The sequence below is a fragment of the Colletotrichum aenigma genome (assembly GCF_013390185.1).
Source record: "Colletotrichum aenigma strain Cg56 chromosome Unknown KSG_Cg56_contig10, whole genome shotgun sequence".
NCBI lineage: Eukaryota > Fungi > Ascomycota > Sordariomycetes > Glomerellales > Glomerellaceae > Colletotrichum > Colletotrichum aenigma.
This window is the reverse complement of record NW_023500916.1, coordinates 573,810-590,079: the sequence shown is the minus strand read 5'-3', so window position 1 is coordinate 590,079 and position 16,270 is coordinate 573,810. Positions and strand designations below refer to the sequence as shown.

Sequence of the window (16,270 nt, the reverse complement as noted above, 5' to 3'; positions counted from 1 at the left end):
CGAACCGTTACAGCGTGAAGCAGTAGGCTGGCTTCGCTCTGCGGGCCAGGTGATGTTGCAGACTCGATAATGTTAGTTGGCTGAAACGACGTAGAACTTGGAAGCATGTACGTTGAAATTACCATTTTATCAACAGAAATGAAGGTGATGGGGTAGTAGTAGAACAATCCCACATAACAAGTCGATGAGAGCAAATATTGAGCGCGGAAAGAAGTATGAGAGACAAGAGAGAGTGTGTATTGGGGTGGGTGTTGGCTGCTGTTCCTTACCTCCGGTAACAAATATCACTTTCCCTTCAAGGGACGATATCGACGGAGTTGGATCATGAAGATCCTTCTCATGAACAAAGAGGGCTTTCATTTTTGATATCGGTGGATCGTTGGACGTAACCGGAAACGAAGAAGGGGACGAACGGCGGACGATGCAAAACAATGCGAACGAAGCAGTTGGCTGTGTTCCGAGACTGGCGATGAAGATTTTTGTTGCTGCTCAACAGAAGATGCCGACGTGCGTGAACCGTGGAGTTTGATGATGTATGTGTCGATTTACTTGAAGTGATGTCAATTTCGTCCGGTGCTTATGGCAACACACCGAAGTCCGTGTACTGATACCGTATCTTCAGACGATGTCAAGTCTCAGACGAATCCGGTACGTGAAGAAGTCGGATACTAAGAGCTCTGTTTGGTTGGAAAATTGGCGAAAGTTTTGTGTCAACTGCCCTTGAGGACTTGGTGTTCTAGATCAATGATCAGATTGAAGGCGCAGAGATGTCTGGCACTCAGAGTTGAAGCAGATAGGCGCTCAGCCATTTATACCAGGAAAGCTTCGTCGTCAAGAGACATTCAAGACCGTCGCCTCACATGTTCAAGCCTACAAACACATCATCATTGCATCTTCACGCAAAGGCAATTGAATTGCTCCGCCGGCAATGTTATTCATCCGCCCATCTCCCCTCCAATTCCACAAGCTTTGCTGTTGTCGCAACGCGGCAGCCTAACCAGTCCATCACCAAGACACAAGCCCCCTATTTTCTCGACGGATGAAGCCATCACCAGTGTAAGCCGTCTGCATCGGCCACCTCCCCGACGTCAAGCCTGACCCCGTCTAAACCCCTTTCGGAAAGCAAACTGTAAGCCGGCTGCATTGCTGGCCACGCGCAATCCTGAGTCACCCGGCTCCCGAGCCGCTACCCAAAAACAAGCCCGCCTCACTAGCCTCGCGTCTGCGCCAAATGCCGAGGGAGCGCATCATAAGCATATCCGCGGAACCGACAAGGCAGGTGAAAGACAACGGGCAGACGTGACGTGAGGCTAGGCCGGATTCGGGGGTGGGGGACTGTAAGCCGATGGCATTCTGACAGAGCACCCCAGCACAGTGAGTTCGCGTTTCGAGCAGTGAGGGTGTAAGCTTGCGAGCCCCTCTCCTTGGAGCAGTTTTCAGCTGGCGAGGGCATGAACGGTTGGGGGCGTTGTCGGCCGTAGCGGGCATGTTGTGGCGACATGGACTTGAAGGCCGCCGCCCTCTCCCACCTGCTCCCACCCGTAGACCATCCTTCTGGAAGACTCAGGTGATGGCTCAAGACTCGTCACTCTCCCACAGATGGGCGTCTTCTCGGCTTACATCTTTATGCATCGCCGTCTGATTCTCGGAGCGACAATGGGGCTAGTCCGAGATCCTCGGGCCCCGCGCCGATAAACCTCGCCAACTCAGGAACGAACGGCAGAACCAATATCGCCGACGCCGGGATTTCGCTTGAGGCCTGGAAAGCACGGGACACGGGGATTGGATTTGCCGCGGGATATCCGGAACGCGGAACGCCGGGTTTGGTGTCAGCAGCTGGATGGGGAGAGGGGAGGGGAGGGGGGGTCACTCTCGCCTGTTGCCGTCCATGGATCCATGTAGATGGGAATTACACGCAATCAACCCAGCACCAGGGGTCCGTGCCGTCGTCCGTTCGCTGGCTGCTTGTTCCCGCGCGAGGGATTCATTGATGATTGGGGCGCCGCTTAACGGTTATCCGTCGTCCCTTACGCTCGCCCTGTGCGAAGTATGTACTTCACTCGCCCGCTGCGTAGAAAAGAAAGGACAAACCCGGATCCTCGGGACCGCGCAATGTAAAAATTTCCCCTGTTTCAGTTTTAGCAACCGTTCGGGGGTGGGAATCGGCCCATCTGGATTCCAGTTGGGCGAAACGGAGATTAAATGGGATAGGACAATGGGGTGGGCTTGTGGTTATTAACGGTTTCGTTTGTCATGGTTCATGGGTCTTTTCTGATGGTGGTGATGGCTTCACATTGTTCTGTCCAAAGGTTTACAGCGAGAGGGGCGCACGGAAACAACGGATGAGAAAGCGGCGGTCTGATGACCTTGTTCTTTGTGTGTGTGAAAGTTTCTTCTGTGTTTTTTTTGTGATTCATGATTTGTTTGGTTTGGTTTGCATTCTCGCCTGTCGCCTGGCATTGCTGAACCCCGCGTACATGATCTGATGACAAAAGCCAAGCATAAAGTGACCAACAGCCTTTGTGTGATGGTCACTTTCTGCTGCCTTTCGTTCGTGTGACACAGCAATAAGTCCCTTTTTCCTCCCTTCCATCGCGCCAAGATGCACACAGGTAAGGCTGCCGCGTAACACAGCCCGCGCTGTGTGTAGTCCGCCCGCTGTTCGAGGACCCTGCGGCGGGAGGGTGAACGCGACTGCGTGCTTGCTCCGATGTCCGATGCAAATTCGAGATGGAGTCGTGAATGGGCGATGGTCGAAGAAAGGGGGCCCAGGTGAAGCGGGGTTGGTATGTTTGGTGGGAGGGCCAAGAGAGTGTTTACTCCAGAAGACAATCTTCCGGAAACTCTAGTTTGTCGGAGGCTTTGTTGCAGTGGGCGAGTAATAGGGGATGACGCGCGAAAATAGCGATGCGGTGTTGCTTTGCTTTGCGTTGCTCTTGGCCCATCCATCTTGGCTCAGGGTTCCCTTTCACTCGCGCGGGGAATGATTGGGGTTGCTCTTTTTTTCCCTTCTCCTTGCTGGTGTATTCCCGCCACACAAAGTTGCCTTGGGCCAAACCCCGGTCCCCTCCTCATGCTCCCCCACGTCGGGCCGGTAATCAAAATCGAACTTGGTCTGGAACTCCTATCAGCCGATGTTTGTATGCAAGGACAAAGTGTCATTGGTAGCGTGTGGCTGTTCGCCTTCGCTCCAGGCAACTCCGCTTGGACGTTTTTGCCAGTGAGAAAAGATCCTTGCGAGGACCAACCGAGAGGGTGTTGACACTGACACTGGCCAGAACCCGTTGGAACCGTCTGGACAAGGCCAGACAGAAAGGAAAAAAAAGTAAAATCAGGGTGATGGGGAAATGATTGCGATGTGCACGAACCTCTTGGATTTCCCGATTGCAGCGAGGGTCGAATTCTTCCCAATCACCGTTCCACCCTTCCGTGTTGCATCCAGTCCAATTCCCGCGTATCCATCCGCAATCCCGTTCCCGTCTCGAAAAAGGGCCCCTCATCAGACCAGGTTTCGGCTGCCAGTTGGGTTGAATTTCGCATCGGTGATGATTGCGTTGGCGCGTCTCATCTAAGGTGGTCCCCCGTTGTGGTTCGCTCCCGAAGTGCGGCGGCGGCGGCGGTGGTGCAATTTGAATGATGAACGGCGGCGTCCCACACTGGCCGTCCGATTGCCGAACGAATGTGACCCTGATCCAGCGCGAGGGAGACGTGAGAACGAAATAACCCAAAGGTAAAAAAAAAATTTGTGCACACCCGTTCGTGCCATGCTGCAATCCGCAAACCCGCAATCCACAATTCCACTCGCACTGGAACCCCTTGCAAGAGGTTGCAGCAGGCGGACGGTAGGCTGCGGTGGATGGACGGCCAGACCTGAGGGAGAAACCTGATAACCTGGTCCTGGTGGTGACGAAAGCCCGGCCGCGTAACGTCCATCCTGCTCCGCGTCACCTCACCTCACCTCATCTCGAATTTTCCTTTGGCTCCTCTTGACCGTCTCTGCTGCTGTGAGAGATTCTGCCTTGCCGCTGCCTGTACACTACACTGGGCGTAGTGCACAGAACAGACGGCGTGACAAACGGCGTTCCGGTTCGCCATGGGAAGGAAACACAATGGACAGGCCAGATTGAACCCACACACACACACTCAGTCACAACAGACACACACCCCTTTCGACACATGGGCTACTGCCGGCCGAGGGCGGCCGGTCCACCCGGGGAAGCAGAAAGAGTGGGCAGTCGGATGTGCAGGAAGAACTGCAATAAGATGCGGTTCCATCTGCAACATTATCGAGTGCGGTCGCGAACGCGAAGCGAAGTGTGCCCTTGTGTGGGTAAACGGGGAGGGGTGTCCAAAGACGGTATGAAATAAAAAAGTGATAGAGATATACAAGTACTTTTTTGAATTTCCTTTGCGTGATTCTTGATGAGATAAGGTGAGATGATGGAGATAGGGTGGAGGGGGCCCCCGATGGATGATTTGCGATTTGCCCTGGAGGACGGGGGTGGCCTAGGGTGGCCTAGGGTGGCCTAGGGTGGCCTAGGGTGGCCTAGACTTGCAGATCGCCGAAGGGGGGTAGGGAGTGGGTGGGAGGGACGATGGATCGCTGAAGGATTCGCTCCCGGGGCGGTCGGGCGGGAATTGGAGGACGAGCCTAGAGCCTTGGAGAAGCCTAGGGAGAGGGCATGGGAATTGGATGGATCATGGTTGGAGATGGGAATAATGGGGGAACATGGACCAATGACTCTTGTCTCCCTCCTAATCCTCCCGCATGTCCTCGCCTCTTCTTCGGATGTGGAAGTGTGTGTATGCAAAGGTGACTGTGTGCTAGTGGTTGTGGTTCTGGCTGATGCCGGGCGGATGATGGATGATGAAAAAATGATGTAGTGATGAATTGTGGTGCTAACAGTAGTTTGGGTATCGGTAAAGAAAAAGCAAAGAAAAGAAAGGAAGCAGCTGTAGAGGAAGATGGAAGAAGAAAGGATCAACCCTCGGTCTGTTCCAGCCAGACGCAGAGCTGGGGCTGCTGGCAGAACGGACCGGGCCAGGCCAGACCAGACCAGACCACTTTGCATGATGGTAAGAAACGCACATCAGTGACTGGACGCGCGCATCCATCCCATCGATCAGGCACACTGGCTGAGGATCAGCAGCAGAAAGCCAGCAGAGTTCAGTGCCAGGAAAACTGGATCGGGTGGCCCCTGACTCGGATGTCAGCGGCCTGTAGCAGGGAGAGGGCGTCGGCGGCGGTGTTCTTGTGGAAGTAGACGACGAACATGTAGCCGGTGTCGGTTTCGCTGGCGGCCATTGTGCTGGAGAGGCGGGTTGTCGCCGAGTTGACGCGGTCGGAGAAGAGGTGCTTTTCCTGAGGCGTCATTGATGGCGGGAATCCTGTTGCTGAGATGCCCATGAAGTTTGACGATGCTCGGGGGCGGAGGGCTCCACTCGGGGAACCCATGGTGGCGATCGCTGGAGAAGCCGTGGTGGCGGTGTTGCGGGTGTAGTTGGGAGAGAGTGAGGCTATCGACGATGGGATGTCGTCGATGTTGCGGAGGAAGACGAAGACGAACACGAAGACGGAGACGGGGACGGTTCCTGTTTGTCGTCGAGGCTGCTATTTGTTTGTGTGCCTGGATGATGGTGGCTCCAGACTATGCGAGTGTTGATCCGGTGGAGTAGCAGTGGGGGTTTGCTCTGCTGTTGTTGTTGGTGATAATGCTGCTGTTGTTGGTTTGTGTCGACAGTTTGTAATCTTCTAGAGACTTCTTGCAGGTACTAAATGATGCGTCGGTTGGATGTCTTTGTCTGGAAGTCCGAGGATGTCGGGTGGCTGTGGGAATCGTCTGAAGATGGCGGACGGTGACGGAAGTGGCCTCAAAGCAAATTGGGGGGAACCTGTTACTTTTGGGGTGGGAAGGTACGAGAAGGAAAGAAAAAAACAGGAAGAAGACACAAGTGAGAAATGCAGCAACTTTTGTTGTCCAAGACGAGGCAGATGCACAAAAAGTCTAACGGGGGGGAGAAAGGAGGCTGGAGGGGATTTCAAAGGGTCTTTATCATCTTACGGCACGGCATCCACGGGACAACGAACCAGACCGGGCGAGTTACACCAGACGGCATCCATCCACCTTCATTCATTTACATACGGTATCCGTACCCTCCATATACCACATCCATACATAGCACCATAGGTACTCCATCCCATGCGGCATGTATGGATCCAGCAGCAGCAGCAGCAGCAGATGTACCTACTTTCTTTACAGAGTAGAGTCCCCCAGTTCTAGCCATACCTGGCCTTACCGCAGTATCTACATGCCTTGCCCTGGGCCTTGCGCATCCTCTCTTCGCCGCCAATGCTCCCACGGCTCCGGGGGGGAACTCGCCATGGCTGGGAGAGAGAGATTTGGAGAGGGGCCCACGGCGTCTGGCTCGCCCTGGACGGGCGTCTGGCTGGACCGTGGACTGTGGGTATCTCCAGTCAAGCGGTCCCTGGCCTGTGGGTTCGGCCCAAACTGTGGCTCTCTCTGTCTGTTTTTCTTGCAGCAGCACTCTGGCAGCCGGCCGGGGCTTCTGGCTTTCCGCTGGGCCAGTCTCTTTCCTTCTGGGCTGCTTGTCCGTGTGGAGTAAAATGGGCAAGGGACAAAGGACCGCGAAGTGTACCAGAGACTGACCAGTGCTCCAGAAGCAACCAGATGTATCCTTGCTGGAACCCTCTGGGCCTTTGCGGCCTTTGCGGTTCTTTTGCTGGGCTGCCTGCTGCGGACGCACGCGCAGCAGCATCTGATGCTACCTACACACGATGGCGGATGGCCAGAGGCCTGGAAGCCTTGTCATACAGTTCCGGTTCTAGAAGCCCAGCCTGGGCCACGGCCCAGCGTGTCATGATGCAGCGTTGCCCAGACTCGACTGCATGGCATCTGCGCAGCGCAGAGTCGCATAATGACTAAGAACACCTTAATTGGGGGACCTGTTCGCTGTCTCCGCCGTCTTCTGCACCTGGCCTGTCCTTGGTTCTCTGCCCGTTTGCCTGACTTGCTACTGGCCAAAGAGTCGAGAAGAGGAGCAGTGGAAAGGATCAGGCTCCGGCAGCTCTATGCTTTTGCCTGCTGGCTGCCGAAGTGACGGGACTCGACTCCCACGGAGAAACCCAGGGATCCTTCTTTGCTTTGAAGTTTGCCCATCTCGCATTGGCTTCTTCCTCTTCCCCATTTCCCATCAAACAGGGCTGTCCAGGGGACCTCACAAGGACTCTCCGGGGCCGCGCTCAAAGCTCAAAGGGTGCCTCAAAGCTTAGAGGGCTCTTCAAGGATGCGGCCGCTATTAATAGGATTCTAGAACAGATTGACTGCGTTTCAGAAACACGAGCCTACTCTATTCTCGTACGAATTTCACCTCCATCCGCTGCCTTTCTTTATTTTCACCAATATCAATGGATCAACGGTTGCATCTTTCTATTTGGCTTCAGGGTCCAATGTGCGTGATATGGCGATTCCGTTCCTTAGCGGCCAGCCCCTCGGGGCTGCATTTGCGAATATTTTGAGTTGAACCTTTTAAGCTGCCATCTGGAGCCCTTGGGCAGAAACGGCCCCCAAGTTTCCTCCTCCCTTTTTTTTTCTTGTGTGTTTTTCATTTCTGTGCGCCTGTTTCTGATTCCCATCCGGCGCGCTTGGCTGGATTTCTTTGACGCTTCATCAATCAATGGTGAGGTTTGTCGCGGTCGCGCTGTTTCGCATCCCGCTTAGTGCGACTTTGACGTGATGAAAGGGCGCTTCCCAAGGACTCGGTAGGCGTCTCTCATGTAATGAAATTTGAGATGAGCGCGCGAAAAAACGAGGAACTGTCATTTCAACCGTTTGACGCCGATTGGACGGCCGCGCTTCAGGACGCATCTTTCGAAGTCGTTGCCTCGGCTTTCGATACGAGCTGGTACGGCGATCAGCGTCTATCATTTCTACTGACAGACAGCTGCACCGACACCAAAACAAATGCACAAGCACATGAGAGCGGCGCGTCAAATCACATTTTCACATTTTCCTCGTATAAGCTCATCGCGGGTGGAGTTGACTCCATTCCCATCGCGCCCTTGCGCCGAAATAGATATTTCCGTCTCGATCGATATTCGGCGAGAGTTTACGCCCGTCCCTTGAACCTTCAGCTTTTCCTCAACCTTTTCTTATGATAGATTGTTTCTCTTTCAGCTTCCTTCTATCTGGCACCGTTGTCTGGCAAAGCCGAGAGGCTCGGAGCCAGGCCTGTCACGCCCGTCAGCCTCCCTGTCAGCAGCATCAGACTGTTTCGATGGCATAAGGTCATGGGTGAGTGCATATAGGCACGCGGGCCACGGGCTGGCACGACCATATTGCGTGTTGTTGTTGTTGTCGACTCGGCCAGCACAGCACAGCACAGCGGACGGACAGCTCCAGTGAGCGATTTTACCGTCCGCCTGCCCATATCTCATTCGACGGGATAACCAAGGGCAATCCACGGGACGGACGAGGTACACTGTGGACTCCGGCCCGAAGTGGGAATATCGTTGCCTGAAGGGCAATGTGTCCCGAACTTCAGACCAACGTGCCTGGCCTGGCCGCCTATCACTCGTCCGTTCTGCTATCATAGAATCAGCGAGCTATCATAGCATGCGGCAAATACTGCGATTTTATCCCCGTAGACGTTTTACCATCCCATATCCAGCCGTATCCAGGGTGCAGAAAAGGGTCTAGGCTGATCGAAAAGGCCATGAATCGGACAACACGAACCTGGGCAAACAAGGTGACCGACTCGTACACCTGGTCTGTAGGGCAGAGGAAGCCATGTCAAACAGCGCAACACAGCCCGCGCGCATAACTCTAGCGGCTGAACGGTTCGATCAATGTAACCTTGTAAGCGAGCTAGACGCGCTCTTGCCCTGCCCTTGCGTGTGAACATCGTGGCGCTTCTTGGTGTTTCGCCAGGCACAATGTGGCATTGATCAAAAGCTGGTGCACGGCACAGAGCTCGAACTCGGGCCACAATGGCTAGGAATAGGAGATTTCGGTTTCGGATTGAGTGCGGTCTGTTGACGGGATTCTGCTCATCCCACTCTCCGTGCTACCGTTACCTACAACCGGACGCAACTCCGGGCCCTTGTTCCGATTGAGCTTCTGCTTTTGCTTTTGCCCCCCCTGGCTAAGGTACCCTTATCCCCTCGACTCGCAACGTCGACGATGCAACACCCAGAAGAAAAAGGTGGATTTGGGGACATGGAGTTTATCCGGTGATGCCCGATTTTATTTTCTGCACTACTGCTGCAGTGCTTCTTTTGTTTTGATAAAACGGACTTCGCGATGGAACCCGCTAACAAGCGAGCGCGGAAGCTTAAGCCTTAATGCCGTGCTCGACTCCTTCGAATTGATTGCTTAGCCGACAAAGTAGCCTGATGCTGACAACTGCCGGCCTAGCTTCCGACGCACCATGATGGATTCGATGGATTGTTCAATGGAGACCGGATCCTCCTTCGACCCTCTCTGTCTCTCTCCAAGCGTGAAGAAGCGTAGGAAGGTGTGTGTCAGTGCTGGACTCAAACGACGCATACGTGGCTCTGGAGAAATGCAGTGAAAGGGGAAGAGGAATGACAATCGACATGCTAACTTCCTTCGCAATGCTACGGTACATGTCCAAAAGGTCACCGGGTCATCTAATACCACTATGGACGTGACAGCTATTTCGGCCGTTGCGACTTCACCACTTCTGCTTCGGAATGACCTTTGCATCCGCCAGTCCCCGGAACACCGTCTCAAACCCGTCCCAAGAGTCCACGTAGCCTGTCCACCCCAGCTGACGCGCCCTGCTCATGCTCAGCACGACATCGTAGTCCCGTCCCCACGCGAACCCGGCAAAGGCCCACGATGCCCTGTCGAGCGCGTCCCCGTCGAGGCCTTCCCGTGCGGCGAGCCGCCTCCACGCCTCCTGGACCTCGCCGCTCCTGCTCCATTCCACCAGGTCGATCCTCTGCCGGATGTGCGACTGTTCTTGCTTCTGCTCGCCACTGGCACTGCTCGTCGCCACGCCGATCGCCTCCGCGGAGAGGGAGAACGGCGTGCGTGCGGCGAGCTTGCGCGCCGACGCTGCCGGGGCCGGACGCGTAAACTGGTCTGCCGGGACGTGGAGGCTGAAGTAGCGGGCGACGCGCGGCCAGAGGTCTTGCCAAGAGGCCGCATCGCCGTTGACGACGTTGAAGGAGAGGTTGCCGGCGTCAGGGGCGAGCGCGACCCAGCGGCAGAAATGGCCGTGGAGGCGGGCGTCTGAAAACATTGTGAGCCTGGTGTAAAAGTCCTCGGCGCCGGGGAAGACGAGCTCGTTGCTGCCAAGCTCGCGCTGGACCGCGGCGTAGATGGCGACGGCGGTGCCGAAGTTCATGAAGTTGCCTTTGGCGAAGCCGATCACCTCGTTTGGGTAAGTTACAACCCAGAAGATGCTGGGGTGGGCGGCGCAGAAGGCGTGAAGGATGCGCTGCTGGCGGTAGTAGAAGTTTGGTGCGAATGGGGCGTCCTCGGGAAGCCTGGGTTAAAGGTAATCGCCAAGTCAGTCATGGCTACATGTTCGGCTCGTACCAGGGGTCCGTTTCTTGCATCGGGATCTTGACCCGACCATGCTGGACGCCATATTGTTTTGCTCCGCAAACGAGAATGATGCGCTTGATCTTGGAAGCGCTGTTGTTCAAAACCAAGGCCTTGAGGAACGCATCCAACATATCGCCTGCGCTTGATGAGTGCTTTGATTCGTACAGGGGTCAGTCAATCTCACAATTGACTTTGCTGGCCTTGGCCTCGGTATCTTGCTCCAAGTAAGCGGCAAAGAAGATTTAATCAGCCTTCGACCCCTTGAAGCTCTCTCGCCATTTCTTCAGGGGTGGCGCATAGGTCCAGATGGCTTTGGACGACATTCTTAGGGAAGTCTTCCTTCTTTGACCAGGAGAGGGCATAGATCTTCGACCATTCTTCCGTGCTGTTGCTGAGCTCCTTAACGATCTCACGACCGAGGATGCCTAACCTCGGCGTCAGTTGCAAGCGCACACGAAGGATAGACCGGGCAACACATGCCTGTGGCACCAGTCACAATGGCTGCAGGCATTTTCAGCTTCTGGTGGACGAAGGTGTTCAGAACAACAGGTAGGTAACGTGATTGCTAAACAGATTTGAAGAGCCTCAATCTATCCTATCGGGGACATTTCGATTTAAATACTACTAATCGAATCGGACAATGCACGCTGGAATTCCTCTAAGGCGCAGTACGGGAGAACGCGGATCGACTAAGGCTCGGGTCCAAGAGCTTGTTCTAACTTACGTTCCACAGAACCAAACCTCCCACACCTATGATTTGCGTTCGAGCTATGGACTGTGATGCTGGCAAAGATGAATGCCACTTGATGACATCATATTATCAGTTGTCATCTCAACAATGAGTCACACAAATCTATCCGTCGGGGAAATGCTCTAGGTCGCACTCCAAGGGCACAAGATTAAGGCGTGACGATGCTGGCGTGTGGAAGCGCCAAAGTCCACACGCCACACCTACAAACGCCGAATTTCGAACCCCAACAACGGTCAAAGACCGATTCTGCGCTAATTGATTGTGAATGCCGAGTTTTGAAACGTCGAATTACTGAATTCAAGCCTATGGTAGAAGACTGTTCGTCACTACACAGACCCCGGTTCGCCCCCATCTTCTCTGCTGTTTCTTACACCAAAATATGGCGTCCCCCTTTGAATGGGCAAAACACTCGGCAATAGACCGACGTGATACGGATTATCGACATCAACACCGAATCTGACGGACGATGAGCTGCGCTTCTGCATCGCCACCTCGGGGGCAGCGCAACTCCCATGCAGCTCCTGATCCCACCAAGGCCCCCTGACGGCATTCGCAATTGCCAAGAAAGTTGCAGCACGGAACGGCAAGCCTCGAGACTTGCTCCGGTAAATATCCAAGCAGCTGAAGATGAGAACGGCAGACAGCATAGCCAACACGACACACAAGACTACTGTCCGCATGATGTAGACATCTTCCGAGACAGCAGTCACCACCGGCACCGTTGCTGTGCCAAAATATCCCGCTGTTGAGATGGCAGCAATTGACTGAGCGATGTTGCCAAAGAAGTGACCCCAGTCCTGCGCTGTAGGAATGGAGTACAGCGTATCGATCGTCTTGTCAATGATTTGAAGCTGCTCGTTTGAGATCCACCACGGGATGGCCGTCATGTAATCTGCGAGTTTGTCGAGCGCGTCGGTGTCTAGGGCCGTTGTGTTGGTGTTGGATTTGCCCTCGCAGTTCGTCATGAGCGTGCCGTTGAACATACACGAACCAACCTCCCATCGGAACTCCGGTGTGCATCTAGACCGAGAAATCCAATGACCCTCTTTCGTCTGCGTCAGGCTAGTGTCGTTGCTTTCCGTAAGGGCCTTGCTGTTGAGAGCTGATGAAGGACCAGCTGATATAAAGTACGTTGTACCGCTGATTGGTACCCCGTTGATGGAAGTATTTGCCCTGCTGTTCCAGAGCCTCAGAGACTGAGACTCTCTCTTCTGGACACTTACGTTGATGGACTGCCTACTTGAGTCTGGCATCGTAAAGGTGTAGGTTGCATTTGAACCATTCAAGGACGTTGTGTAAGGCACATCGATGGCAGCCTCGCAGTTGGCGTCCCAGTGGTACAGCAGAAGTCCGTTGTACGTTGTATTGGAGTTGAAGGTGAGGTTATGCGTGGGGATGGGGCCGATGACACCAGAAAAAACGTCAACCAGCGCGCTCTGGCTGACAATATTCCCAACAAAGGTGTACACGGTTTGGGTCAAGAAATTGTCGTTGTCGTTTAGTGTTTGAGAGAATGTCCCATTTCCATCCCACCCCATCGCATTGGCAAGTCGTCGTACGCTCGAATCGTCGGAGGGTAGGATCGGCAGCCCAACAACATCGAATCCAGGTCTGTTCTCAACGAAGACCCCAGTAGTGAGCATTAGGGTGCCGACAGGAACGATGCTGGTTCGGATGACAATGAGCGCGGCTTGCATCACCGCGTACCACCACGAGTACTTTCCCAGAATCCTCAAAGTCCACGCGCTCGAGTCGTCCCCGATCTTATCAAGGTCAGCTAGAGAGACGGGCCTCTGAGCTGTGAGTGCGAAAAGGCGCAGATGCCGGAAATCGTGCATGATCCATTGAACCAGCATGCCTGCCGGTGCGAGTAGGGCGGAGAGAGCCAAGCCAGAGTAGAGCTGGTTGACCTTCAACTCGTCTGGTGTCCGGAAGACTCGACTTCGGGTGTATCCGCCGTTGACCTCGGGGCCCTGGTAAGTCCAAACCACGGCTGCAATGGCAGCGGCGACATAAACCGAGATACAGACAATGTAGATCTTCAGGAATTTGAAATCCTTGAATGAAAACATGCGGTCTGCTGTCGAGCCTGTGTACGGGTACTGGTGTTGCCCATCGTGTTGAGGCGGGCCGCTTGATGATGCTGCAGACGGCTTCTCGGCCGAGTTCCGGTCTTCGTCGGAGACGTCTCTTCTAAGAGAACTGTACTCGACCCTGGAAGTCATGATGAGAAAAATATCATAAATTCCCTCAAGCTTTGAAAGCTTCAAAATTTTGAACCCGGAAACTTTGAGCACGCGAGCACTCCCCCGTCCGAAGGGATGCAGCGGTTTTGTGTGATCCAGCCCCCAACACGGACACGGACACGGAAACGGAAACGGCTCAGCCCAGCGCTTCCAATCCCCCTGCAAGCTCTGTCACTAATTTTGCTGCCTTCTGATCCTTCTCGCACTCGAGCGGGCACGATCGTCGTTGGGCTGAGATTTAGTGCAACGGGCCGCCCGCTATATGCTGTAATTGGGCTAGCTTTTGCCTTGCGGTTTGAACAAGCATAACGTGGTGCGGTTAGCTGACCAGTCCCTAGGGCCAGCCACAATGCCTTTGTTTCGCCATCTGTGAGCCACCGCGTCAGATGCCTTTGCTTCATTTGAGAAATTGAGTTGTAACACTGCAGATCTGACGGTCGGCGCGCTGGCGATCTGAGTTGGAGCGGTGTTCAAGCTGGGTCTGGTGATTTGATGCCTTCGGATCGTCATGGCTTACGCCGACAAGTTGAGGCTCAACTTCAGCGAATGCTCGGGAGAGATCGTAATCGTCAGGTCACATGTGCATTAATCTGATTTTCCACAATAGTGGCTGCTTACAATGGCCATAGAAGTCTGGCACCCAAGGCTAGAAGCTCGCCAAGTTCATTACGCCGGTTGTGTTTCCACCTCGTTCGGCGGTCAGTTGCTTGGAGGTGTGATGCGAAACAGCAGCCGGGTTATGTTCAACACCAGCAAAAATGGATGTAGAAATCTGCAAAAGTGCAGGGCCCTAACCAGGGATCGAACCTGGGACCTCTCCCAGATGTGGATTTCAATGACGCCAAATCCCTAAGGGAGAATCATACCGCTAGACCATCAGGGCGATAGAAGCTGACGAGGATACAGCCTCGTCGCTATGGGTAAGACTGCAAAATTTATGCAATAAGAAGCTGAGGTTGTGGGCTGAGTTGTGGAGTCACAGAAACCGAATCCAACCCTACAGGTGTGAAATTGCTGCCTGCTCTAGATTGCCCTAGTGTGACACACCCCGGACAGATTTTCTACGCAGGGGTCACACCAGGGATGATTGCGTCTTTCAGCTTGTCGCATGTCCCATCCCATAAATATTCCCTTGCAATTCCAGGTTGCGGTGTTCGCTGCCTCAAGCCGCCCCATAAAATTGGTTTCCTACAACAGATAACGATCAAAGTCAAAGGCAGACTCAGCCTGACCAGCGGCAAGCCCAGCTGTCTTGACTGCATCCCAGTTCACATCGTTGATTCCCACCTCGTAATCCCAACCCTGGTGGGGGTCGGCATTGGGAAGGATTTGCCAGTAGAACCATGGGATCCCTGCAGCATCAATACTGGCGGCCCAGTTGCGAATGTTCGAGTCTCTGGTGCTAGTGCCGAGCGGACTTCCGCCGTTGCAGTCGTGATTGGGAGCATCCGTGTAGCAAGCGCCCCATTCTTGCATGATGAGCTTCTTTCCGGCATTTTGGGCCTTAGTGACATACGGCTGAAGCTTTGACGTGGCGAAATCGTCTACACCGTATGCGTGGATGGCAAGAACGTCTAGAGCGGCGCAGCTGAAGTAGGGATCCAGAAGAGAATTGTCGACATAGGCACCGCCTCCGGTTGTAACTAAGATATCGGAGTTCCCGCTGAGGTTGTCCTTGATCGACTGGGCCATAGTGCACTGCCACGAGGCCAAAGCTGCTGGATTGCCCTGTGGTGGAAGAGAGTCAGTTAAGTCAAGTACTCTGGCGATGGTCAGATCTATGTTCACCTGAGGATGCATGGCCTCATTCTGTGCCTCAAAGGCAAAGATGTACTCGGAGCTCTGGGCCCATGTCTTGCCGTTGTTGGGGTTGACATGACCAAGGACGCGTGCGATACGGGTTTTGAAGTAGGCCATGGCATCGTTGTTGGTGTAAAAGTCTCCGGTGCCATACCACTTTCCATAGAAGTCACGGTTTCCTTCGAGCGCGTTGTAGCTGTGGATGGAGATGAGAAGCTTGATGCCATAGCCATGGGCGCGGTTCATGAAGCTGTCAAGTCGGTTGAGCACTGTTTCGTCCCAGGCGTCAGGACTGTCGCCTTGGAGAGGGTTGAAAGTGTCAATGTTGCTGCCCTTCTGGCTTTCGGATTGGCCTGTGTCGATGGGTAGGGTACTAGGTTAGCAAAATTACTTGGAACTCTGAAGAATCACAAGGGACATCTACCATCGAGCCAAACGCGCAGAACCTTGATACCGGCGCTCTGGAGACCTTCGAACAGGAATGTCTGCTGCTGGGTGTTTAAGCCAGCAGCATAGTAGAGGTTCGAAGCCGAAAACGACTTGGCAGCCTGGCAAGTTACAGAGAGAGATAGGCTGAGCAAGGCAGCAAAGAGGCTGTATAGCTTCATGGTAAGATACATGTACGAGAGCAGACGGCTGATGAAGCTGAATACGATGGTGAAGCCAGGGAAACCCAGAAAGCTGAACAAAAAGGGCTTATAGTTTACTTTTAAATATTGTGATTCTTAAGAACCACAAAGTGAGGTTTTGGATCTATCGATCGCACACTGCTAACAGAATGAGAGATCGCTGTAGCTTCTGCGAAATGGAATCATATAGTCCCGCTCGATGAACCATCTCTTGGCTGAAAGCGGCAGCTGAATCTGCCAACAGGGTTG

The 16,270-nt window shown here is 54.0% G+C and overlaps 4 protein-coding genes across 4 annotated transcripts; all 4 read right to left on the bottom strand.

The window, feature by feature from the left end:
* Nucleotides 1-5,167: 5,167 nt before the first annotated feature.
* Nucleotides 5,168-6,383, bottom strand: CGCA056_v014011 (uncharacterized protein; the record flags this gene model as incomplete). The annotated part of the gene is made up of 2 exons (XM_037329253.1): nt 5,168-5,592; nt 6,377-6,383. The coding sequence occupies 2 exons, from the start codon at nt 6,381-6,383 to the stop codon at nt 5,168-5,170; spliced, it is 432 nt and encodes a 143-aa protein (XP_037171466.1).
* A 3,331-nt stretch (nt 6,384-9,714) lies between these two features.
* On the bottom strand, nt 9,715-10,726 carry CGCA056_v014010 (Uncharacterized protein; the record flags this gene model as incomplete). The annotated part of the gene is made up of 2 exons (XM_037329252.1): nt 9,715-10,534; nt 10,587-10,726. 2 exons carry the CDS (start codon nt 10,724-10,726, stop codon nt 9,715-9,717), a joined length of 960 nt encoding a protein of 319 aa, XP_037171467.1.
* A 115-nt stretch (nt 10,727-10,841) lies between these two features.
* Nucleotides 10,842-13,571, bottom strand: CGCA056_v014009 (uncharacterized protein; the record flags this gene model as incomplete). Its single annotated transcript, XM_037329251.1, has 2 exons — nt 10,842-11,020; nt 11,768-13,571. 2 exons carry the CDS (start codon nt 13,569-13,571, stop codon nt 10,842-10,844), a joined length of 1,983 nt encoding a protein of 660 aa, XP_037172031.1.
* A 1,209-nt stretch (nt 13,572-14,780) lies between these two features.
* Nucleotides 14,781-16,000, bottom strand: MAN4 (Mannan endo-1,4-beta-mannosidase 4; the record flags this gene model as incomplete). The annotated part of the gene is made up of 3 exons (XM_037329250.1): nt 14,781-15,320; nt 15,381-15,745; nt 15,817-16,000. The coding sequence occupies 3 exons, from the start codon at nt 15,998-16,000 to the stop codon at nt 14,781-14,783; spliced, it is 1,089 nt and encodes a 362-aa protein (XP_037172030.1).
* Between the last annotated feature and the right edge of the window lie 270 nt (nt 16,001-16,270).